At 39.5% G+C, this 26,608-nt stretch overlaps 1 protein-coding gene across 1 annotated transcript in view; it reads left to right on the forward strand.

Moving 5' to 3' along the window:
- Positions 1-26,608, forward strand: part of RALBP1 (ralA binding protein 1) — a 122,116-nt gene that overhangs the window by 68,171 nt on the left and 27,337 nt on the right. The window contains exons 3-6 of the mRNA XM_006891433.1: positions 2,962-3,414; positions 12,966-13,315; positions 18,937-19,098; positions 20,268-20,399. Of these exons, the coding sequence (XP_006891495.1) occupies positions 2,962-3,414; positions 12,966-13,315; positions 18,937-19,098; positions 20,268-20,399 (1,097 nt within the window). The remainder of the gene's footprint in view (positions 1-2,961; positions 3,415-12,965; positions 13,316-18,936; positions 19,099-20,267; positions 20,400-26,608) is intronic.

The raw sequence follows: 26,608 nt of genomic DNA on the forward strand, positions 1-26,608 counted from the left end.
CAACCCTGGCGTACGCCCTTCCCAATTTTGAACCATGCAGTGTTCCCTTGCTCTGTTCTGATGACTGCCTCTTGGTCCAAGTATAGGTTTCTCATTAGCATGATCAAGTGTTCTGGTATTCCCATTCTTCTCAGAGTCAGCCACAGTTTGTTATGATCCACACAGTCAAACGCCTCTAGTCAGTGAAACACAGATAGACATTCCTCTGGTACTCCCTGCTTTCAGCTAAGATCCATCTAACATTAGCTACAATATCCCTAGTACAGTAAGTGTTCTTGGGTGTGTTGTATAGGTCATTTGAATGGCTTTTGCCTAAGAGCTTTGTCTTAAGCAAATGTAATCATTCTTTTGATAGTTCCAAGTTAATATGGAAGAGGAGTTGTTTCAGCAAAACTTTGATATGTTTAAACAAATTAGACCAGTTATTTTAAGTTCAGTGGTGTGTTTTTTTGGTTTGGTTTTTAAAAAAAAAATAAATTGAGTTTTTATAGAACTTTAAAGTTGGTTTGGTTTTGGAACATAATTTACAGAGTGCATAAATTTTAAGTGTAGGCAGAGATTAAGATTCCATAATGACATATGTGTGACCAGTAATAGGATCAGGAAACAGAATGTTATCAATGCCCTGCTGTTGTTTTTTGGTCTCCATTGTTGACTCTCTAGATATGAGTTTTCAAAACTCCATGAGTTTTTAGAGACATTAAATCCCATGGAAGGAGACTACCTTGGCCAGTTTGAACCACTCACCTCTGGGATTGCTGTGTAAATTCTTAGCACTAGGCCATCAGAGCTCCCTCTGAGTGCAATGTTGTTGTTGTATACATTATTATTAATATTAAAATAAAACTAAATTATCTAATACATAAAGAGCAAATTAATAGAGCTTTGCTTTTCTTAAAAGATAATCTTGATTGTTGTGTACTGTCGAGTCAGAAATTGACTCATAGCTGACCCTCTGGCAGGTTTTCAAGAGGCAGCAAATCAACACAGAAGGAGGTTGCTCATCCTTTTCCCATTGAACAGGTAGTGGAATTGAGCCTTGTGCCTTTGGGATTGCAGCTCAGTTTCTTACTACTAGGCCACCAGAGCTCCCGCCAGTGTCCTAGACATTCTTTTTACTTCCCTGCCAAAGACTAATTGCTCTATCCCTAGAGAGAAACCTCTTTCAGAGTAGACTGCTGTTGTTATTAGGTGCCCTCAGGTTGACTGCAACTTCTAGTAATCCTCTGAACAACAGATTGAACCATGCCCCAAGCTGGACTGTCATCTCAGTCTGAAATGCTAGAGCCCCTTGTTACAGTCACTATGTCAGTCCTCTCTTTTTCTGACCCTTCACCTTTTCTAGTATAATGTCTTTTCCTAATATATTATGTCTCCTTCTTGACAACATGAACAAAGTATATGAGACCAGTATTCACTATCCTTGCCTGTAAGGGGCACCCTGGTTGCACTTCCTCTAAAACAGACTTGTTTATTCTTTTGATGATCTGAGATTTTCACCACTGTTCTCCAACACCACAATTCAAAGCCATCAATTCTTCTGTTATTCTTTTTCCAACTTTCAGATACATAGGAAGCATTTAAAAATGCTATGGCTTGGATCAGGTCCCCCTAGTTTTTAAATTGACATCATTGCTTTTTAGCGTATTGAGGGGGTTCCTTAACACAGATTTTCCCAGTGTAACATGTCTTGATTTGTACGGCATCATTTTAAACTTCATGTAAATAGAAGCATATTTGTTTTTGTGTTTGGTTTCTTTTTTGTATTATTTGTTAGATTTATTTATGTTATTCCACCTGGTAGTAATTTGTTTGTTTTCATCACCGGGTATTAATGCATTGCATTAATATACTAGAAGTATCTATTCATTCTGCTTTGAATTGTCTTCAGTTCTTTTACTCTTAGGAATACTGTTTGTTCTTCTGTGTGTCTTTTGACACAATTCTGGTTTGTGTATACCTGAAATGGACACGTGGAATTCGGTTTTAGTAGATCCTGAGAAGTAGATTTCCAGAATTGTCTAGGGTGTCAGTTTACCTTACCACCAATGAATGAGAGTTTTAATTATTTTACATCTGCAATTAAGGACCTGAGAATTTTTCCTATCTGAATACTGTAGGTTTATGGTATTTTAATTAGAAAATAACACATTTCCCTAACCTATTTTAAAATAGCTTGTAAAGCAGCTGACAAGCAGAATGATATATGTTAAAAACAGTAAAACTGAACTGTGATGCTAAAATGAGATAAGGAATCTAGTCATGGGCTCATTGTATGGAAGCCAGGATTTCTGGTGCAGGGAAGAGCCTCATAGATTTGGCCACATAAAAGCTTGGGGCATTTCTTGTTCTGCCCTCCACCCACTGATGCTTCCATCTCTGCTGCAGTCTCAGTTAACAGCTAGTTACAGAGTGTGGCCAGACTGGAGCATCTAGACAGTTTGCATGGTTGTAGCTGGAGACTGACTTGAGTTGTACACCCCAAATATGGAAAAACCTGAGCTAGTTTTAGCTAGTTTTTTAGAGGACAGTCTAAGGTAATTCAGTATGTCAGAAAACATTATTCACTCAGTGATAAAAGGAAATCTGTTTCATGAAGGGATTCACACCACTGGTCTTTTATGTAGAGCCCTTTTAAGTATTTTTAATACTTGTTTTGATAAAATTTCCTTTATATTTATAGAAAACAAACCCAAGTTTCATCCCCTCCGGTTGTAAAGATGATACCTAGCCGATGTTTCCCTCCTTTGATTCAGAGCTGTCCCATCAACATCTTGTTTTAGCTGTGAAGACATTTCTGGGAGCACCCGGAATGGATCCCATGTGAAGGGAAAAGCTGGGTGGTAGCCCGGGTGGGGTAGGTGGGGCAGGTCACTTCTTTGTAGTGGTGTTTTAGCAAGCAGATGGACACTTTGACAGTCAGCAAACATGTAATTTCCACTCCCTACATGTCTTTGACAGCTGAAGGTTATGCTGCCTTTCAGGAAGACAGCTCTGGAGATGAAGCTGAAAGTCCTTCCAAAATGAAGAGGTCCAAGGGAATCCATGTTTTCAAGAAGCCCAGCTTTTCTAAAAAGAAAGAGAAGGATTTTAAAATCAAAGAGAAGCCCAAAGAAGAAAAACATAAAGAAGAAAAGCACAAAGAAGAAAAGCATAAAGAGAAGAAGTCAAAAGACTTGACCGCAGCGGATGTTGTTAAACAATGGAAGGAAAAGAAGAAAAAGAAAAAGCCAGAGCCAGAGGTGCCTCAAGCTGATGTTCCGAGTCACAGGCCCATCTTTGGGATTCCCTTGGCTGATGCAGCAGAGAGAACCATGATGCATGATGGCATTTGTCTGCCTGCAGTTTTCCGAGAGTGTTTAGATTATGTCGAGAAGCATGGCATGAGGTGCGAAGGCATTTACCGCGTTTCAGGTACTGGTGCATACACTTACCTGGGAGTGTTTAAAAAATTAATGGTACTGTAATAATTTAGTAATTGTGGTTTGAGTCTTAGTAAGCATTATTCCTTTAGCTTGATCTTTCTGATTAGGAAAAAAAAATACCTTCTCTTCTGTTTGTGTGTTTCAGCAGTTCCCTTTTTTCTTTTCTATTGATTTTAAAGAAAGTTTACAGAGACTTTGGATTTCCATTCATTCATTGTTGCACTTTTCTCCCTTTCCAGCCTCCTCCCCCCAGTTAGCTCTTCTTTTTGAAAAGTAAAAGAAAAATTCTTTCATTGTTATACAATCCATCCCCCCTAAGTCCACTCGACTATGCAGCCTTCATTCAGGACTCCTGTCATGAAAATACCTAATCGTAGATCCCTTTTAAACAGTTCTCTCACTCATCAGTTTCCATGCAGTATTCATAATTTATCCCTTCTTTCTCAGTCTCCCCCCAACCCTGATGTCAGTTCCGATTTACAACAGTGGCACTATGCAATATTTGTCCTTTTGTAACTGAGATATTTCACTCAGTATAATGTCCTCTGGGGTCACCCGTTTTGTATAAGATTTCATGAGTTCCTTGTTTTTCAATGCAGCATAGTATTCCATTGAGTGAATATACCACATCTTCTCTATCCATTTGTTTGTTGATGGGCACTTAGGTTGTTTCCACCTTTTTGCTATTGTGAACAAAGCCGCAATAAAGCTTCCATCACTCTTTTTATTTTTATTTTTAAGGCTTCCATCACACTTTTTTAAAAAATTAATTTCAATGAACATTTACAGAGATTTTGGATTTCCATTCATTCCTTGTTGCACTTTTCTCCAAAGCTTCCATCACTCTTTTTATTTTTATTTTTAAGGCTTCCATCACACTTTTTTAAAAAATTAATTTCAATGAACATTTACAGAGATTTTGGATTTCCATTCATTCCTTGTTGCACTTTTCTCCAAAGCTTCCATCACTCTTTTATTTTTACCTATTATTATTAAATTTTATTAGTTTCAATGAACATTCACAGGGATTCTGGACTTTCACTCCTTCATTGCTGCACCATTCTCTCCACCCTCCTCCCCAGTTTGTTCTTCTTCCCCACCATCCGAATGTCTGTTTTAATTGTCCAATTGCCTCAGTGCTTGTCAAAGTCAGTTCTGATTAATCTCCTTTGTCGGTGTGTCCTTTGCCATTCCCTATCACTCCTCCCTGAGAGAGACTTCACCCTGATTCATAAGGAAAAGGGGATGGTGTATTCTCTTAGCTACTTCCTGCTGAAAAGGGACGCTGTGGGTTTCAGGGTGAAGATCTTCTTTCACTACTCTAAAGGGCCCCTTTGGCAGTAGGAAACACATAGACTATTATGGAGATTGATTTTGGAATTTAGATGCACTCTTATTGATTGTGCTTGGCCATACATGTTCATATCCTTGAAGATGTATCATGGGGGTGTTGCAACCTAGAAGACACAAATTTGACTAACAAGTTATAAGTACATGAGTCAAAAATTATGGAAAAGTAAAAGAAAGGATTCTTTCATTGTTTTACAAACCCTCCCCCAGGTCCCCTCCACCATGTAGCCATTGCTCTAGGCTCCTGTGATGACAGAAGTACCTAGTCATATATCTCTTTTAAACAGTTTTCTCCCTCCTCTGTTTCAGTGCAGTATACATTATTGAACCCATCTTACTCAGTCTCTCCCCAACCCCAAGGACAGTCCCATTCTACAACAGTGGCATCATGTAATATTTGTCCTTTTGTGACTGGGATATTACACTCAGCATAATGTTCTCCAGAGTCAACCATTTTGAATAATATTGCATGAGTTCCTTGTTTTTTAATGCAGCATAGTATTCCATTGTGCGAATATACCACAGCTTCTCTAGCCATTCGTTTGTTGATGGGCACTTAGGTTGTTTCCAACTCCTTGCTATTGTGAACAAAGCTGCAATAAACATGGGTGTGCATATATCTGCTTGGATGTCAGCTATGGTCTCTTCAGGGTATATTCCCAGTAGTGGAATTGCTGGGTCAAATGGTATCTCTATTTGCAACTTTTTGAGAAAGCACCATACTGCTTTCCACAGGGGTTGCACCATTTTACACTCCCACCAACAGTGAATCAGGGTTCCAGTTTCTCCACAACCTCGCCAGCATTTGTTGCTTGCTGTTCTGTTAAATTTTGCTATTTTGACTGGGGTGAAATGATATCTCATAGTTGTTTTAATTTGCATCTCTCTTAGGGCTAGGGATTTTGAGTATTTCTTCATGTGCTTGTTAGCCATCTGAATGTCGTCTTCGGTGAAGTGCCTGTTCATATCCTGTGCCCATTTTTCTATTCGATTCTTTACCTTTATCTTGTTGTGGTGCTCAAGTATTTCATAAATTCTGGATATAAGTCCCTTATCTGATGTTATTACCGAATACTTTTTCCCAGTCAGTGGCTTCCCTTTTTACCCTACTGGAGAAGTTTTTGGATGTGCATAGGGATTTGAGTCTTAGAAGATCCCATTCATCTATGTTATCTTCTGCTGGTTGTAGGTTTTCCACGATACTGGGAAGACTGTTTATGTTGTGGATTAGGACTTCTAGTGTTGTTCCTAGACCAAAGCTTCTATCACTCTTAAAGCACCTTTTTTCCTTCTCCCTTTTTCATGTACCTGTGGGCTGCATTTAATATGGTTAGTACTTTTCTGAGTGCTAATACTGCTCTTTGGGGTGTGTTTTCCCCCCTCCAGTTTTGTGACATTTTAATAACATTTTTTTTAAAAAAAAGTTGTTGTTTAATGCCATCGCCGTTTAAAAAAGTAGATTTTTTAAAATATTTTTTCTTTTTTTAAAATTAATTTTGATGAAAGTTTACAGAGATTTAGGATTTCCAGTCATTCACTGTTGCACTTTTCTCCCTACTTATCCCCTTCCCCCAGTTCACTCTTCTCCTTGAAAAGAAAGAAAAACTCTTTCATTGTTATGTAATCCTGCCCCCCTATATCTAGTCCACTATGCAGCCTTCACTTTGGACTTCTGTAATGACAGTAATACCCATTCATATGTCCCTTTTAAACAGTTCTCTCCCTCATCTGTTTCAGTGCAGTATACTTCATTCCTCCCCTTCTTTTCTGTCTTCTCTCAACCCTGATGTCCTGTTTTACAGCAGTGGCCCTATGCAATATTTGTCCTTTTGTAACTGAGATATTTCATTCAGCATAATGTCCTCCAGGGTCATTCATTTTACATAATATTTCATGAGTTTCTTGTTTTTCAGTGCTGCATAGTATTCCATTGTATGAATATACCAGAGCTTCTCTATCTATTCATTTGTTGATGGGCATTTGGGTTGTTTCCAGTTCTTTGCTTTTGTGAACAAAGCCGCAATAAACATGGGTGTGCATATATCTGCTTGGGTAGCAGTTATGGTTTCTTTAGGAAAGAAATAGTACATTTTTTAAGGGATTCTGTTTTCGATCTTGTCAGGAACTTCAAACAAAAGATACTGAGTACTCTGCAAGGGGTACTATCAAGTACAGTAGACAACGTCCACAGCACAGAGAAAATTCAGTTCATACCCTTCCAGGACCTTCTGGTCTAGGGATCTGACAACTTCAGTGAACAAGAAAGTAATCTAAGGCAAATCTTTTGTTATTCCCTAGAACTATAGGAAATCATTTTAGAATTTTAATTAATCCAGTCAAACCAGCGAACAGCACTAACCTTGTTTGGAAACGCTTTCAGACTTACATAATTTTTTATATATCTAATAAAGAGGGAGAGAGTTTGAGGGCCCTAGTGAGTAAGGAGGTGTGCTGCCAAGCCCATGGCTTGTTTGTGCATCCACCTGTGACAGATGAGCAGTCATTTCCCTATGGTTTACAGCCTCTAGAACCCACCTGCAGAGATGGGGAGAGAGGTTTCTAGTAAAGAGACCTGACAACCAAAGTAAATACTGGAGCTAGTGGTTACTTAGTTTAAAAAAGCAAATATGTTAAGCAGTATGGCTAGGATTATATTCGTTCAAAAAATGGGCAAATACTGACACTATATTTCCCCTTATTATTCATTTAAACTTGCTCACTGCTGTGGAATTGGTTTCTACTCATAGCTTCCCTCCATTGGATTGCAGGGGCACTGAATGAAGAGACAAGATTGGCCATCTTTCACTTTATTTAAGAAATAGCTGGTGGCTTAAACACTGAAGTCACAGCCTTTTGATGAGCAGCGCAACACCCTACTTCATGCCACCAGAGCTCCCTTCATTTAAACTATTGAATATTAAAATGTGTAGAGTCTACATCTAATCCATAGAAAGCAAACTGCAAGTCTTTCTGTGTAAATATCTACCTTACATATACTAAGTACATTTGAGGGGCCGGTCCTTAGAGAAGGATGTCATGCTTGGAAGGGTAGAGGATCAACACAGGAGAGGGAGACCCTTGATGAGAAGGATTGACACAGTGACTGTGGCAGTGGGGCAAGTGTGTCAGAGATGGTGAAGTTGGCTCAGGATAGGGCAGGGTTCAGAGCTGTAGTTCAAGGGTCAATATTAGTTGTAGTTTACTCTAAAGCATATAACAGCAACACAACAATTTATGTCCTATTATTAAGTCAAAGGAAGATATTCAGATTATGATAAGCTAAAGGCCTATATGTTTTCATATAAATGAATACCAGTATATTTAACTAGAGAATAAATGGCATATATGGGGGGGGGAGGCTTTATTTCCAGATGTGCATACCACCCTAAGAAGAGGCATGTAAGTTTTTTTGTTTTTTTTTAAATTAAATTTTACTCATTTTAATGAACATTTACAGAGATTTTGGGTTTCCATTCATTCATTGTTGCACTATTTTCTCTACCTTCCCCCCCCCCCCCGTTCCTCTTTTTTTCCCCTCCTTGAAAGTCTGTTTTTAATTGTCCAGTTTCCACAGTGCTTGTCAAAGCCAGTTCTGATTAATCTCCTTTGTCAGTGTGTCCTTTGCCATTCCCTGTCACTCCTCCCTGAGAGAGACTTCATCCTGATTCATAAGGAAAAGGGGACAGCGTATTCTCTTAGCTACTTCCTGCTGAAAAGGGACACTGTAGGTTTCAGGGTGAAGATCTTCTCTCACTACTCTAAAGGGCCCCTTTGGCAGTAGGAAACACATAGACTATTATAGAGATTGATTTTGGAATTTAGATGCACTGTTATCACTTGTGCTTAGCCGTACATGTTCATATCCTTGAAGATGTATCATGGAACTGTTGTAGCCTAGAAGACACAAATTTAACTAACAAGTTAAAAGTACATGAGTCAAAACTTAAAAAGCAATAATATTCCAAGTAGAGGTTCTAATAGTGGCACAAATCAAGTTACAGAGGTAGTTCTTATAAGAAAAGGCCTATTGACTAGCACTTTGTCTATTATAGTGTAAAGGTTAGGAACCACAAGATGTAGAGGCTCATTGTCTCTTAAATTGTAAATTTTATTTTTAAAGGCCTTCTTTTATTACCACTTGTGTTAAAACCTCAAAGCCAACTAGGAAAGTTTACCTGCCCCACTCCAACAACTGTTTTTTAAACTACAAATAGCTACCACTTGACAATAAAATTATGTTTTCTAAAAAAAAAAAAAGATGTAGAGGCTCAACTATGTCATTTATTGTTCTTAAGTCCTGGAGCAAATTCCATCTACCGCTGAGTTGTTTTATAGCTCGGACGTCCGCGTGCAAGGCAGAGGTGAAGTAAGGAATTACTTATGAGGTTTTCCGTCAATTCCAACAACTCGGAAATAGTGAGAAGAGTTGGGACCTCAGAAGGCTTTTAGTACCAAATAATGGGCTCTTGTGTCCAGGAGAAAACGAATATACTTACCAGTAATGTTAATGCTCACCCATAGCTCTTCTGGGAGGATCTAAGTCATTGAAGCACCCTCCTTTGTTTTCAGCTGGGAGCTGGGGCTTGTCAGTCCTGTCAGCCATGAGGACCTGATGTAGGCCACCCTTGGCCAAGTGTCCTTCAGATCCACACTTAAAGCAAGTGAGTGGGAGCTTCCTCTCTACTCCCTTGCCTATCTATGGCTCTCGTCTGTGATACTGTCTACTGAAGTGGCCCAGCTTTCCACAGTGGAAGCAATTCTGACCTCCTTTATTACCTTTGGGTGGCACTGGCATGTAAGTTTTTAAGTTTTTACAGTCACTTATCAGAAAAACAATAGCTTTTCCTGCAGTACCTTACTAGCCATTGATTTAGTTAGTTCTCAGTTATACGAAAGAAGATCCATCAACTAACTTCCTTACATAACTGAACACTTGTAAGTATGCGTAATTATTATGAGGTTATTCCATCTTTGAGACGAGTCATTCATTATCAGGAATAATAGCAGTGTGATAGGGAACATAAAACTATATACCTATTTTCATACCAGTAGTTTCATACTATCCTAAGCACAGCCACCCAGAGTTTGAGGTTAGTGCCAAACTAATGAGTATGTTGCTGCAGATGACCAGATGTGTAACTTGTTGTTTTTATATGTGCCGTTGGGTCAGTGCTGACTTGTAGCTGACCGTCCAGCAGGTTTTCAGAGGCAGTATATCGCACAGGAGAATGCTCATCTTTCTCCCTCAGAGCTACTGGTAGATTCAAACCTAGTGCCCTTGGGTTGGTAGTGTAGCTCCTAAGCACTTAGCTACCAGAGCTTCCTTGTGAACTCCAACATATTCTTATTGCTGTATTTTTTTCTGAAAACGAGCGTGTCCTAACTTTATATTCTGGAAAGCAGAGTAGGAAGAGGACTGAGCTAGAAAATAGACTGTTGTTAATTGCACAGTTAATTGAAAAGTAAAATGTAGATGTTTCAGAGTCTTTAATAAGCTCATATCCAAAGGCATTGTAAATACTAGCGATGTGCACAATTTCAGATTCTGTGGTGCAGCTATGCAGTGAATGAACTTCTTGGGCCTGGTGTCCTGGATATAGCTGACTTGTAGCCTGTGGAAGGCATGCATTTGCTGCACTGACTTTCCGTGATTCTATGAGGAGTAAACTCGGGGGAATCCCAGGGTATTTGTGGCAGGCTCATTCCTTGTGGAAAGGGATAAAGAGGAAGTGAAATTGATATAGATGAAAATGAAGTGATGTAGATATGATATTGATAAAGGTGAAGTGATGTAGATGTTATGTTGATATAGATGAAGTGATATAGATAGGATATTGATCTAGATGAAGTGATACAAATGTGATATACAGATGAAGATGAAGTGACCTCTTGGTCGATCACGTCAGTTTCTTTAAAGTCAGAGTTTCCTGAATGCTACGGTTACAGTGGGCCTGGCTTTCACTTCCTCCATCTCCATTGGGAGTTGCGCTGTTCATGCAACATGAACTGTTTGAATCCACCTGCTTTTTTTTCTCCCTGAGAGACAGTCAGTCTCAGAAACTCAGTGGAGACTAAGCTGTGACTCAGCCCCAACTCGACAGCAGTGTGTTAAGGTTTTTTTATCTTCTTGAAAGCATTGCACTTGATGCTGACAGACTTTTTTTAAATTAATTTTAATGAAAGTTTACAGAGACTTAGGGTTTCTAGTCATTCATTGTTGCACTTTTCTCCCTGACCACCCCTTCCCCTCAGTCACTTTTCTTCTTGATGAGTAAAAGAAAAACTCTTTCATTGCTATGCTGAACTTTTTTTAAGCTTGTCATGTTTAGACTCGAAGAAGATAGCTACGCTATTAATTACTTTTTTAGCATGCTTCTGCAGCTCAGTGTCCACTTTGGAATGGACACATATATCTTCTTTTCCTGAAGCCACAGGACTATCTTGCACAGGAGTGATTTTTGTGCAATCAATTCTTTGCACTGACTGATGTGGGGACCAATGTACTTGTTGCCCGGCCCAGCATCTTTCAGATCATTTGCCTCTGTTCTGATTGGGAGCCATTCCAGCAGAGTCCTGGAACTGAAGCAGGAAAAGAATCAGGAGACTTTGTCCCAGTACTCCTTTCATTTTCTTTAGCTTTCTCATACTCTCCACCAGTTGATAAGATTTTTCGTAGGGAGACAGGCCAAACATTGAATGGGAATGCTTTATTATATGTAAGAATTTTTGTCAGAAATGGTCCTAGCTTTTCTAGATACTTCAGTTTCTATTCTTTTGGGAAAATGTGGACTGGAAAGCTGCACTTTATAATTCCAGGCATGTTACAGTTTTGCCTATGGTTTTCTTATATTCATAAGATAATACAGAGCGATTGGTGGATTTTTCTCCAAGCTCAAGGAAGAGGCAGAAGCTCTCTCTGTAATCACAGCTGACAGCCAGAAATACCTCCTTTTGCTCTTCTGTGAATTCAGAATTATTGTGTTAGGTTCTGGCCTCTTGTTTTAGATGTCTTGCTTAATACCTGATTCTTGTATATCACCTCCACTAGCTGGCCCAAGAGTCAAAGTCTACCTACACCTCTCCTAAAATTGGTGACATCCTTTGCCATGGCAGACTCTGGGTTATCTCTGACGTGGCCAGGCCCCGCCTGTCCTCTCCTGACCCTGTCCCACTAAAGCTAGGCTATGCAGAGGCAGTGAATCACACGGGAGGAGATTATCCATCCTTCTCACATAGAGCAGCTGATAGGTTCAAACTGCTTGCCTTAGGAATTGCAGCATAACTTCTTACCACTTGGCCACCAGAATTCCCTTGTTTTCTGATGGAAGTTTTTCTTTTCCTGTATAAATTCCAAATAATAAGAAAGATAATTTAAATAAGTGATACATCTGTTAAATGACACATTCTAGAGTCAAGTTAAAACATTTTAGCACAGGATTTATTTAGGTGTAAACTATATTGCTTCTTGAGAGAAGCCTAACAATCAAGAGGAGTTTAATAAAGACTTTGGTTTGAGAAAGATGGCAGTCTCTTTAGAAAGTCTTTTTAAGACATTAGTTGAAGAAAATTCTTCAGTTGTTATTTAAGCAAAGATCAGCTCGTTTGAAGTAGAATGAGGAAGTTAGTGTGTAGTTAGGCTTCTCTTCTGTCCAAGGGGAAAGTAGATGACATTTCTAATGACGTTTCTAAAGTATTCCCAGACCTCAGACCCATGTTTAAGGTGCACACGTGCTTTTAACAGCATTTCAGTGATTGCAGTGACCTGGAAGAACACGAAATGCCTTATTAAAAAGACTTGATCTCAAAAACTGTTTTTACTCTCTTGTAAACATCTGTTGTAACTGTATAGAGAGGTGTCACCTTAAAGAAATAACAGTACAGAAGGTGTTGTCTACTTTGAAGAAACCGTGCCAAAATAACATTAGTGTGTTTGCTTAGCGTATCTGTGGTTGCACTTTGTTCTGAGTAGTGTTTTTCAATTATTTGAATTTGGGGTAGAGTCATTCTTGAAATGTAGTTTTTTGCATCATATTGTTTACAGATGAACCATCTCAACCTTGTGTGGATAAGTAGCTTACAACTAGAATCCTATTCTCAGACCTCACCAGAAGGGATGAGTGTAGTAGTGAAAGCTCATGTTTGATTAGTTTTTTTAAGTTGTCTTTCTCTTTGCGATTTTAATGTTTTAAGGAATTAAATCAAAGGTGGATGAGCTAAAGGCTGCCTACGACCGAGAAGAATCTCCGAACTTGGATGAATATGAGCCTAACACAGTAGCCAGTTTGCTGAAGCAGTATTTGCGAGATCTTCCAGAGAATGTGCTTACCAAAGAGCTGATGCCCCGATTTGAAGAAGCGTGTGGGAGGGGTGCCGAGAGTGAGAAAGTACAGGAATTCCAACGCTTGCTGATGGAATTGCCAGAATGTAATTATCTTCTCATTTCCTGGCTGATTGTGCACATGGACCATGTTATCTCCAAGGAACTGGAGACAAAGATGAACATACAGAACATTTCCATAGTGCTCAGCCCTACAGTACAGGTATGTGATCTTTCCTGCGCACCCCCCACTGCCACCCCCACCCTCGCTGTTAGTTTTGGGAATTGGTGGCTAGGTATCATATAAAGCTGTTAACTCTTCTGTCCTGTAGGATGACTTATGAATTGGCATAGAGTTAATGACAAAGGATTTGATGTTGAGTTTAGATCTTTTTAGGTCTTTTTTTCTTTAATAGCATGGATGGTATTAATATATAAGATAATTTGCCCTTAGGTTTGCAGTTAAATCATTTGACTATTGTATAAACATTAGTGTGATTTCAAAAGTATGATGATAGTAAGCTGTCATGAGTATAGGAAAAGAGCCAAGAAAGGGTACCTGCAGTTACAGACTTCCTGTCCAGAGTTTAAATGATTCCAACTAATTTACTAAATAGCATTATTGCTTAATCATAACACAAACATACATCATGTATCACATATAGCACGAGACAAATCTGTCCTGAATTAGTTCAGTCAAAGATTTAACCATCTTTATTAGTAAAGATGAATCTTAGAGAAGCATTTTATAGTATCTTCAACTGAGAAGATACTTCAGGGAATTTGATAAGTTTATCTTTCTATAGCTATGTACTTGATCTTCATTTGTTGCTGCATGGTAGATTTTCCTTCAGTAAGCATTACTGACCTTTTACTCCAGTGAAAACCAAAAAGTAAGACTTTGATTATATTTTTCATTTTAAGCCCTCTTTTTTTTGGTTCTACCTTACTAGATCATTATAAATTAGTAGCTTTTATTAAAGATCTTTTCATTGTTCACTGATTTCTGTATTAAAGTAGAATATTTCAGACTTTCAGTTTGATCATTCATGTTTGTCAAGATTTCAGAATTTGGTAAGTATGATGTTGTTTAATATTAGTATAATAGGATGATACTATCATCAAAGGTTTGAGTGTGTTGTTAGAATAAGTTCCAGGCAGGGGATAGTTTCATTTGTTAGCTTTTAGCTGCCATAGTCCTTGATCTCCTGGCACAGAACTTGTTTGTTAAGAACTGGATCAGCCGGTGCTCAGAGAAGCTGGCCCCTGGGTGAGGGCTCTAGGCCTCCACCCATGTTAGCATGTTTCCATAATCACTTGAAAATAAAGAACAAGAGACTTTAAAATCAGTTATTGTAGTGATAGAAAAGCAGCCATGTGTAGTGAAAAAATTGGTGGTAAAGGAGCCCCGGTGACTCAGCGGGTTAAGTGTTGGGCAGCTCACTGAAAGGTTGGCAGTTCCAATCTATCAGCCACTTTTGAGGGGAAGGATTTGACATCTTCTGTTAATATTTATAGCCTTATCCTGAGGCTATGACCTTAGATCACCCTTCATACTTAGAACAAAATTCACTCCAGTGACTCAGCTTTCATCCAACAATAAACAGGTCTGGAAGGTGAACAGTAACACCTGGGAGATTCCCACTCTTTAGGACAGTCTGATTTAGGAGGGAAATAGATCTGGCTCCTGGGGCACCTAACAGAGGTTGCCATGCATTGGAGTCAGCCCCACAGCCTTGGGTTTGCTTGGTTTGATTTTTGTTAACAGTAGCAATGTCCAAGAAGAGGTAGAGAAGCTTTATGTACTAATAGTAAATAGACAGAACCAGTCACCTAATGAGATTAATTCCATTGACATAATGCAACTCTTAATGTTTATGTCCCATCTCCTGTTGTAGTGAGTAGTCTCAGAACTCTTAGTCTGGATTCATCTGTGACAAAGAGAAAGAGGAAAGCCGAAAGATTTGGGTTTCAAGACTAGTTGTCTACATGAACTGCTGCTTCCTCTACCTTGAGACCAAAGAACAACTATATTTTTCATATGTAATGAATGTACCCAAGTAAATAGCATACATACGTAGCATGCAGAGGAAACTGACAGGAGAGGGAGATGTAGAATTTGCAAAAAAAGCTCAGCTTGTGTGTCAGTTGTATGAATATGAAGTGATGGTGCCTGGCTACCACTACTAAATACTCTGATTAGGTACACAGTAGATAAGTTCTGATGAAAAGGGAGAAACATTTTGGCCAGAACTTCAAGTACTTTAAATTATCCAGACTTACAGGAGCTACTGAGGCAAATTACAGCCTAGAATTGCTGCTTAAATACTGGATTAAAACTATCTTCTGAAGTAATTCAACCCCCCCCCCCAAAAAAAAGAAAGTCGTTCAACCCAAAAAGTAATTTTGATGACATTTCTTTTTTAAATTATCTTACCAAGACTCACAGAAGATTGCTCTGAGAGCTTCTGGCTCCAGGTACTTGTTTAAAGTCAGAAGAAATACATGTCAGTGTTGTAGCCTTTCTCCATACCTGTTCAGTCTGTACACTGTGCAGACCATTTGAGAAGCTGGACTAAATGAAGAAGAATGTGGCATCACGATTGGAGGAATACTTATTAACAAACTGCGTTATGCAGGCAGTGACACAGTTTTCTCCCCCCACCCCCCCACCCCCACCCCCGCAAAATAAAGACTACTTAAAGCACTTAATTGCAGGAGGTCAAAGATTACAGCCTTCGGCACTGGTTATGTATCATCTTCAGGAAAACGAAAGTCATCACTGTTGGTCCAATAGGCAGTATCATAATGTAGTGAGGCAATAAATGTAGAGAGAATGGAAGTTGTCAGTGACTTCATTTTACTTGGATCCACAGTTAACACCCATGGTAACTATAGTCAAGAAATTAAAAGACAAATTGCATTTAGCTCCCTAAATGTAAATAGACTGTCTATTATGAATTCTAACATCTGTGTTTACAAAGGGAGTCTTGGCCTTTCCAGCATGGACCCGGTTCTGTGGCCTCCACAAAGAAGGGTGGTGTGAAGAAAGGCTGTTCTTCCTTCAGCGAAGCGGTGACCAGAGAGTATACCATCAACATTCACAAGCACATCCATGGAATGGGATTTAAAAAGCTTACCCCTTGGGTCCTCTAGGAGATCTGAAAATTTCCCATGAAGGAGATGGTAACATCAGATGTTTGCATTGACACCAGGCTTAAAAAAGCCTAATGGGCCAAAAGAATTAGGAATGTCCCATATCACATCCATGTTCAGAAAATATAATTAGGGTGAAGATTCCCTAAACAAGCTGTATACACTGCTTCTTGTATACCTTTAACCACTTTAAAAAAAATCTATAGACCATTAGGGTGGATGAAAACTAATAGCTGATTATCAAAGAGAGTTACAAAACTGTTAAAAAAACCCAAAAAACAAAGAGAGCTCTGGTGGCCTAATAAGAAGCTGCACTGCAATCCCGAAGGCACGTAGTTCAAATCCAGTAGCTGCTCCATGGGAGAAGGATGCTATTCTCTTTCATGTGATTTACTGCCTCTGAAAACCCACTAATGAGTCACTTTTGACTCAGTGGCACATAACAACAACATGATTATAGACTTTAGTATGAATTATACTTCAACAAAAAGAAAAAAAATGCTAATAACTGCATCAATAAGCAGCATCCTGATAAACAGGTGATTTAAGTTGGCATGGATTTTCTTTAACTTGGATACAAATCAATACCCATGGAAATAGCAGTCTAGCAATCAAACAACATACGCCATTGGGCTGATCTTTTAACAAGAACTTTAAAGTGCTTTGGACCAAGTTGGACCTAATCAACACCATGGCATTTTCAGTTGCTTCTTTGACATATGAAAGCTGGGCAGTAAATAAATGAGAACAAAGAAGAATTGATACCTTTGGATGGCTGTGTTGACACAGAATACTAAATATTCATGGACTGCCAAAAGAACAAACTAATTTGTCCTGGAAGAAGTACGGCCAGATTGTTCCTTAAAACCAGGATGAGAAAAGGCTTCATCTCACTTGCTGTGGACATATTATCGGAATGGGACCAGTCTCTGGTAAGGACATCATGTTTGGAAAAGTAGATGGTCATTGAAAGAGAGGAAAACCCTGAGTAACATGGAGTGACACAGTGTAGGAGGATGGTACAGGATTGCCATGCTGTTGAACAGAACGATGCTATGTGTCAGAGGTGACTTGATGGCTCTAAACAACAGCAGTGATATTCATGTGACAGGATCACATGATGATGTGGCTGAGATGGGATCTCTCAGTCCCATCAAGGTGGGGATCAAGGTGGCGTGTAATACTCTTAATTAGAACACAGACCTGATCCTGATAGAAGGGGAGTTTACCGGGATGTGGCAGGTAACACCTTGAATCATATGAGATAAAAAGAAAAATCAAGCAGATGCGAGATTTCATTTCCTCCCACTAGTAAAGAAGACCAGCCAGAAGCAGAACACCAGCATTCAGGGCTAGGAACTCCTCGACCCAGGGCAGGGAAGGCCTAAAGATGTGGAAGGAAACAGTACCTCCTACCAGAACTGAGAGAGAGAGCCTTCACTGGTACCCCGACTTTGGACTGCTAGCTTCCCAAACAGTGAGAGAAACAGTTTGTTTGCTTAAACCATTCACTTGCAGATAACACAACCTTGCTTGCTGGAAGTGAGAACTTGAAGCACTCATTGCAGATGATCAAGGAATGCGGTCTTTGGTTTGGATCGCATCTCATTGTCAAGAAAACAAGAATTCTTACCACTGAACTAATACGCAGTGACATGATTGATGGGGAGAAGATTGAAACAGCTTCATCTTGCTTAGGTCCGCAATAACACCCTTGGTACAAGCGGTCAGGAATTAAGGAGACACATTGCACTGGGAAAATCTTCAGTTAGGGACCTCTCCATATTACTGAGGAGCATGGTGTCAGTTTGAGGCCTGAGGTGCCCCTGATTCAGGCCATAATCTTTCTGATTACTTGCTGTGCATCTGAGATCTGGACAATGAATAAGGATGGCAGGAAAAGAATTGACGCTTTTGAGCTGTGGTGGTGTAGAAGAGCACTGAATAACCCTTGGACGGGCAAGAGAACAGGCAGATTTGTCTTGGAGAGGGTGCAGGCAGAGTGCTCTTTGGAGGAAAGAATGATAAAGCTTCGCTTCACATACTTTGGGCATGTTGCTAGGAGGGCCTGTTCTCTGGAGAACAACATGATGCTGGGTAGGTTTGAGGGTCGGCAAAGGAAAGGAAGACCCTCAATCAGGTGGACTGACATGGTAACTGCTGCAGTAGGCTCTTGTGTGTCAGGAAGTATGAGGCTGGCGCGGGATAGAATAGGGTTCACATCTTTTGTTTGTAGAATTGCTAGTAGTCATACTTGACTCAACAGCACCTAACAGCAAGAAGGAGAAAAGAAGACAACAGCTAAATCACAAGTAATAAGTGTTAAACAGTAAAGACTGTACCCAGTATCACTAATCACGTTTGTCTAGAAATTGGATTGGATGCTGGTTTTGCTTTCTACATTTTAACCAAAAATGAAATTAAAAACAAACTAATTTGTAGTCTTTTTTTTTTTTTTTTAAATTTGTGGTTTAGTGGTCAAAATATTTGACTGCTAACCAGGAGGTTGTTGATTCAAAGCACAAGAACTAATGAAGCAGTCTTCCCCAATAACAGAGATGTGGGCATCTGTGCCTTGTCCCATAGGGCTGCTGTGAGTCACAGGTAACTTGGTGACTTTTCTTGTGTAAACTCAAGATAATTTAACTCACATTTCCCCCCTTTTTTCTTTTTTCAATCTTTTCTTAGATTAGCAATCGTGTCCTTTATATGTTTTTCACACACGTTCAGGAGTTCTTTGGAAATGTGGTACTAAAGCCAGTGACAAAACCTCTCCGATGGTCTAACATGGCCACTATGCCCACACTGCCAGACACCCAGGAGAACATCAAGGAGGAGATCCGAAGACAGGTGTGTAGCACTTGCCCTGTGTGACCAGGCCTTCAAGAGCCTCTTGGATCTGGCTGTCTAGTGGCTGGTGGTCATTCTGTTAGTGCTGGTTTATTGATCATATTCCATGTGTTTTTCACTGTGCTGGCTGACTCATGATGCACTGAAGCCAGACCGTCCCATCTGTCACGTTTCATACTGAATAAGACAGAACAGCATGTGAAAGAGCTCAGGTTTTAGATTTGAAAGATCTGGCTTTAAATTCTTGCACAGCTCCCAAACAACTAAATAACTGACTGGTGTTCAGGCAGATTACTTCCTTGAGCTTTGGTATTCTCTTTTTAAAATGAATCTTCTCATAGTATGAAGGGGCTCTAGTGGCATGGTGTGTTATTTATTGGAATGCTAACCAAAAGATTGGAGTTTGAATCCACCAGCTCTTCTGAGAGAGAAAGATTGGCATTTTCCTTCTGTGAAGGTTTACAGCTTTGAAAACACAGTAGAGGATCTTTTGAGTCAGATTGGTGAGTTTTGGTTTCTCCTAGGATTGATTTAAAGATTAAGTGAAACTTGTACCTGGGAAACTTGCCAGGTACGTGTAAATTGTCCACAGTGTTAGCTAATCTGGACAAGGTGGCTGGTATCACCAGCATTTTTTACTGACAAGGATGCTGAGATTTAAGAAGAGAAAGAAATCCTACATGCCACCTGCTTACTGCAAAGCTATAGCACCAGCCTTAGCCAAATCTTGTGTCTTTTGCCGGTGCTGCTTGTATAGGGGAGATGATGCCATTTAGTCCTGTGTTGGTTTGGTGAAACTGAAATAGGGATTCAGTCCTGAATAAGGAGTTTTATTAGATCTTATTGTTAGTATATCTTTCTTTGCAAGCACATTTTCTATAGCAGATTAAACACCTGCTTGCTTTTTCTTCCTTTTTATCTACTTTGAGTTCCCAGTCTTCACTGGTTAGTGATGTGTTTCAGGGATTAATTATCATTAAACCAGGATAACATGATCAGTGAGAACATGTCTTTATTGGTCATGTCCTTGATAAGTAATTCATGTTATTATGACCACTCACCTGAATATAAATGGAAATCATTTGATTCTATGTCTTTAGAGGTCATATGGCTATGATATAAAAATAATACAGTGTGAAATACTGTTGACATGTGGTGGTATTTCCTAGGAGTTTCTCTTGAATTGTTTACATCGAGATTTACAAGGTGGCATAAAGGATTTATCAAAAGAAGAAAGATTATGGGAAGTACAAAGAATTTTGACAGCCCTCAAAAGAAAACTGAGAGAAGCTAAAAGACAAGTGAGTAAATTTATTGCTCTTATATATCATGTTCATAATAAAATATAAACAGAATGTGCAGATATGTTGATAGTTACTGCTTTTTAAAATACAACGTATGCGCATCTCTTCAAGTGAAGGTCCCTGATGGGAAATATATTTTTTCAAATGTTTTCAGATATGCACTATTAATACTTTACCTTGGTATCAGCCACATGTTTAATTTCATTTTGAGTTGGGAGGGTTTTGTACTATTAATAAAAACGTTTTTCTTCTGGTACACAAAGCAAACTGCTATAAAATGACAATAAAGGTTTATTTCAGAGGATTAGGTTGGAATGTTGATTCGCTAATGGGTGTGAAATGATGTGATTCTGTCTCCTATTTAAAAACCCATTTGGTCAGCAGTATGGGGCTGGAATTTGGAAGTCGTCTGCAGGAGCTGGATTCTACAGAGGCTTGTTTGCTAGTACTGGTGAGGATTAGGATGGAAAATTGATTCGCTAAACACTGTGACACTGGTGTGCCAAATGCGATAATGGTTACCCATGGTGGACAGTGTTTGGTGGAGATTCCAAAAAGCTTGGAAGCAGGAGTGGCATCCACTTCCGAAATGGCTTGCCTCCAGAAACTCTATGAACATGGAGAAATGACGAAAGTTATACAAATGTTCAAGTCTTTTGTTCATAGGGTCACTATGAATCTACGACTCAATGACACTTAACAATAATAATAGAGCATCAGAAAGCTGAATAATGACTAGGGATGATAGAAGGAGAATTGATGCGTTTGAGCATCAATTTGTGGTGTTGGAGTAGTGAATATACCATGGACTGCTAAGAGAACAAACAGGCTTGTCCAGGAGAGGGTTAAGCCAAGCTACTCCTTGGAGGCAAGAGTTCTGACTCTTTGACATACTTTGGACATGTTGCAAGGAGGAACCAGTACTTGGAGAGGGACGTCATTCTTGGGAGGGTGGAGGGACAGCACAAGAGAAGAAGACACTTTATGAGGTAAACTGATTCAGTGACTGGGGTAATAGGAGTAGGTGTGTCAGAGACAGATTGGCACAGGATAGAGCAGGATTTAGGGCTGTTGTACGTAGGGTTGCTATGATTCGCAGGCGACTCAATGGCACCAAACAACAATAGAGCAGAGCAGTTTTACAAGAGGAGGCCACACACGCCATCACTGTAATGAAGAGGCCCAGGTCCCCGCAGGAGGTATTTCTGTCTCTGTGCACTAGACCTTATAGGTCTCACTATGTCATTGTAGGCAGTGGCCTGTAAGCAGATCACTGGTCAGAAATGAGGTAAGGGTCTTATTCCATTGTTCCTCAGAAATGGCATTTAGAAGGCTGTTTTTATAACAGGAACAGTGTAGGTGCCTTTTATCAGATGGCATTTCTGTAATCAGTGACTTTTCCAGTAGAGAATTTTAATGGTCTTATTTGTCACAAGCTTTGAAAACATGGAATTGATCTGGTTTGTCACTTGAAATGCCTTGTCTTAATAACTTTAAGATAGAGACTCTTTGATCTACAGAGTTTTAAATAAAAACCATTTCCTTGTTCCCTGCTTGGTTGTATCTGTAAACAGAACTTTCTTAGGAGAAGAGGGTGATACATCTTGAGCATTTTTAAATGTTTGAAATGAGTCATCTTTTTGATGTATACAGAGGAGCAGAGAGCAGGAAGGATTCTTACCTAATAATAGAAAGAATGCTTCTAACTATCAGCACACTTTGGTAGCTCTGGTGGAGTGTTCCATAGCTGCTGACCCAAAGCTCCAGCCTTTTGTGGTTTTACTCCTCCAGTGACTCGTAAGGAGAGAAGTGAGTAATCTCCCAATGTGGGGTTTACAACCTTGGAAACTCATTAGAGGGTCAGCTTTGAGTTGGCTCTGATAAAACAGCAGTGAGTTTTCAGTCACACTTTGGGTCCTCCCCTCGAATTTAATGCATGTTGTTTGACTCTGGGACTGTGCTCTTACCAGCCACACACCTAGAGCTAAAATTGCAAATCTCTGGAGTGTCTTACAATCCATATGCAGGTTAAGCTGCCAGATCTAAGAGCCTTAGCACTTACTAGACTCATGTTTGGTAATGAATGGGTCTGTGTTTTGGAGGGTGCTTGTTAGCTGCCATAGAGAGACTCAACTCTTGGTAACATCATGAACAAGAAAACAAGATGTTGCCTGATCCTGTGCCACCTCTTGAGCAGACGCAGATCAGACTGTAGTCATGATCTGTGGCTTCTTATTGGCTGATTCTGGAAGTACAGCATGAGGCCTTACTTTCTAGTTCATCTTAGTTTGGATATTCTACCTATTCACCACTATAGCAACATACAGACTACTGCCTTGTGCATTGGGTACATAGGCCAAGAACTGACCCTTATCAGAGGTAGAAGTCTACCACTGAATGACCAGTAGTGACTGATTTTTCCAGTTTTTGCTTATAAAGGAAGCATCTATGGGATTTTTAAAATGCATTCATGCATCTGATTGAATTGCAGGTGGTTACTGATCAATCAGGCTTTCCTGGTAGACTGTTTTTTTTTGTGGGGGGGGTTATTCATTAATTTATTTATTTTTCATTTCGATGAACATCTACAGAGATTTTGGAATTCCATTCATTCATTGTTGCACCCTTCTCCCCCCCCCCCCCCCCCCCCCCCGTTTGCTCCTTTGAAAAGCAAAAGAAAAACTCCCTCATTGGTACACAGTCCCCCCACACATCCCCCAACCCCACCTCCAACCCCAAATATAATCCTCTCTGCAACCCTCATTCCATACTCTTATGATAAACATAATGCCCTAAAATATAATACTTTTAAACTATTCTTTCCCCCATAGACTTCAGTGCAGTAAACATAATTCATCCAGTTTTTCTCAGTCTTACCCCTTCCCCGATGTCAGCCTCATTCTACAACAGTGGCACCATATAGCATTTGTCCCTTTGTGACTGAGATACCTCACTCAGCATCATGTCCTCCAGGGTCACCCATTTTGAATAATATTGCATGAGTTCCTTGTTTTTCAATGCAACCAAGGTAACACATCGGTAGACTGTTTTTTAATGTACCTGTGCCATTGCCAGTCATCCTGTATCCTGAAAACTATTTCCATGATGTGCAGTGTTTCTAACGCATGTTTAACTTTGATTTCCTTCTTATTCATTCTTACAAATGAAAGTCATGATTAGAACAAGAGCCAACATGAAAAGAAAAGAAGTACCTTCACATTACTCATTTTCTTAAAAAAATTAATTTTTTATTGTGATATTAATGACCCTATGGTGATGAAGGAAGAAGTTAAATCTGCTCTGAAAGAATTGGCAAAAAACAAGGCCCAAGGAATGGATAGCATATCAGTTAACATATTTCAACAGACACTGCCCTGGATGTGCTCGCCAAATTGTGCCAGGAAATCTGGAGGACAACCATCTGGCCTCCTTCCAGTTAGTTAACTGGAAGAGATCTATATTTGTTCCCATTCCAAAGAAAGGAGACCTGACAAAGGGCGGAAATTATCGAAGAATATCACTGATATTCTTCATGCAAGCACGATTCTGCTGGAAACTATTCAAATTATTTGAACTTCAACAAAGACCTACCTGAAGTGCAGGCTGGGTTTAGAAGAAGCTGCGGCACTAGGGATATTATAGCTAATGTCAGATGAATCCTTGGCTGAAAGCATAGAGTACCAGTGGAAAGTCATATCTGTGTTTCATTGACTATGCAAAGGTATTTGACTGTGTGGATCACAACAAACTATGGCTAACTCAGAAGAATAGGCATCCCAGAACCTTTATTGTGCTAATGCAAAACCTATACTTGGACCAGGAGGCAGTTGTCAGAACAGAGCAAGGAAACACTACATGTTTCAAAATTGGGAAGGGTGTTAGCCAAGGATGTGTCCTATCTCCATACCTTTTCAATCTCTATGCAGAATAGATTATCCAGGAGGCTGGGCTCTATGAGGAAAAATGTGGCATCAGGGTTGTAGGTAGACTTTATCAACACTGTGTTACACCAGTGACACAACCCTGCTTGCTGAAACTGAGGAGGACCTGAAGTCCTTGGTGCAGAAGGTCAAGGACTGCATCCCTAAATATGGATTGAAGCTCAGCATCAAGAAAACAAAGATTCTTGCCAGTTGGCAGCATCATGATAGATGGTGAAGAGATTGAGATTGTTAACAGCTTTAGTTTGCATGGCTCCACAGTCAGGAACCAGCAGCCAGGAAATGAAAAGACGAATGGCACTGAGAAAGTCTTTTGTCAGATCTCTCCAAAGTACTAAAGTACAACAGTATCAGTCTGGAGACTAAGGTACACCTGATTCAGGCCATAGTCTTTAATTACTTATACATCAGAAAGCTGGGCAATGGCTAGGAGAATTGATGCCTTTGAGCTGTGGTGCTGGTGAAGAGTATTGAATATACCATGAACTGTTAGGAGAACAAACAAGTTTGTCCTAAAGAGGGTAAGACCAGGCTGCTCCTTGGAGGCAAGGATTCTGAGGCTTCATCAGACATACTTTGGACATGTTGTCAGGAGGGACCAGTCCTTGGAGAGGGATGTCGTGCTTTGGAGGGTGGAGGAATAGTGCAAAAGAGGAAGACTCTCAATGAGATGGATTGTTGAGTGACTGAGGTAACGGGGCTAGGTGTGTCAGAGAAAGTAAGATTGGCACAAGACAGAGCCAGATTTAGGGCTATTGTACATAGGGTGCGCTATGAGTCACAGGCAACTCAAGGGCACATGACAACAACTGAAATATATCACTTAGCTTAATGTCCTCAAGGATCCCCATGTTGTGTAATATTTTCCTAGTTCATTATTTTTCCATACTATATAGTATTCCATTGTGTCAATATACCATAAATCTTTCTATCCATTGTTTTATTGATGGACAGTTGAGTTGCTTCCATATTTTTGATCTTGTGAATAATGCAGCAGTAAACATGGGTGTGCATACAGTTGGTTTTAAAGGTACAGGTGATTTGTAATACGGAATATTTCCACCACTATAATCAATTCCCTCCTCCACTATTCTGCCACCTCCTGTCGGACACCGCTTTTTGTCATCTGGTTTTTCTAGAAAAGAATACCCTGTCCACATTAAAGAAAAAGAAAAAAACCACTTTATAAATTGCGTTTTATCAAAATTTTTTAAAGCATATTCCTCAAAGGACATTATAAAAAAATGATGATAAGCTAGATTAGAAAAAATATTTGCAAAATACGTGTATCTGATATAAGACTTATACTAGACATTTAAGGAACTCTTACAGATTAGCAGTAAGATAAACGGTTGGTGGTTGAGTGTTGGGTTTTGGTGGGGGGGGTTTGGCATTCCTGGGTGGGTACAAAAATCAGTTTGTATTTAAAAAGCAAATTGAAAAGATATTTTACCACAGGAAATGTATTGATGCAAATACGTACGTGAAATGCTGCTTAACATGGTTAAACATTAAAAGAATATAAATTAAAACTGCAATGGTATAGCCCAGTCACCAACTAGAGTATAATTAAAAATACCACCTCTCGACAAGAATTGATGGATAAAATTGGAGCTCTCATACATTGCACTTGGCATAATAATGGTAGAGTCATTTTGGAAAATGTGTCTTGTGTACTGATTTTTCTCTCCCCTCTGACACCTTGCTTCTCCCGCCACTGGTAAACATCAAAAAGTATGGCTTTTTGTATGTTAACCTTTCTTTGGCTTTCTCTAATACAGTCTTTTGTCCTTTTTTGACTGGCTTATTGAAATATTAAAATTCAATTTAATGTCCTCCAAATCCATCTAACTAATGTTATGTTTTGTGAATTCTTTATTTTTCTTTTACTAACTCATTCATTGCCATCAGTTGGAACTGACTCCTAGCTGACCTACCATTGGGTTTCTGAGGCTGTAAATTGCACTGGAGCTGGCTGCCCATTTTTCTCCCATGGAGCTGCTTTGATTTGAACCAACAGAGATATGGACTTTGGGTTTAGTAGCTCAGTGGCCTTCACACAGCACCATCTAAATGTTCATGTGTATGTGTGTACATGTGCCATAGTTTATAATTACAGAAGATAGTTTGGTAGTTTTTTATAACATTAAATACAGGTTTATAATGTACCCAGAAATTTCACTGATAGACATTTCTTTTTTTTGTTGTTGTTTTGTTTTGTAAGGGTTTTGTGTTGGTTTTTTTTTTTTTAAATAGCACTCAGTT

Source organism: Elephantulus edwardii, unplaced genomic scaffold, assembly GCF_000299155.1.
Source record: "Elephantulus edwardii isolate Elephantulus edwardi_28Jun2011 unplaced genomic scaffold, EleEdw1.0 scaffold00097, whole genome shotgun sequence".
Taxonomy (NCBI): Eukaryota; Metazoa; Chordata; class Mammalia; order Macroscelidea; family Macroscelididae; genus Elephantulus; species Elephantulus edwardii.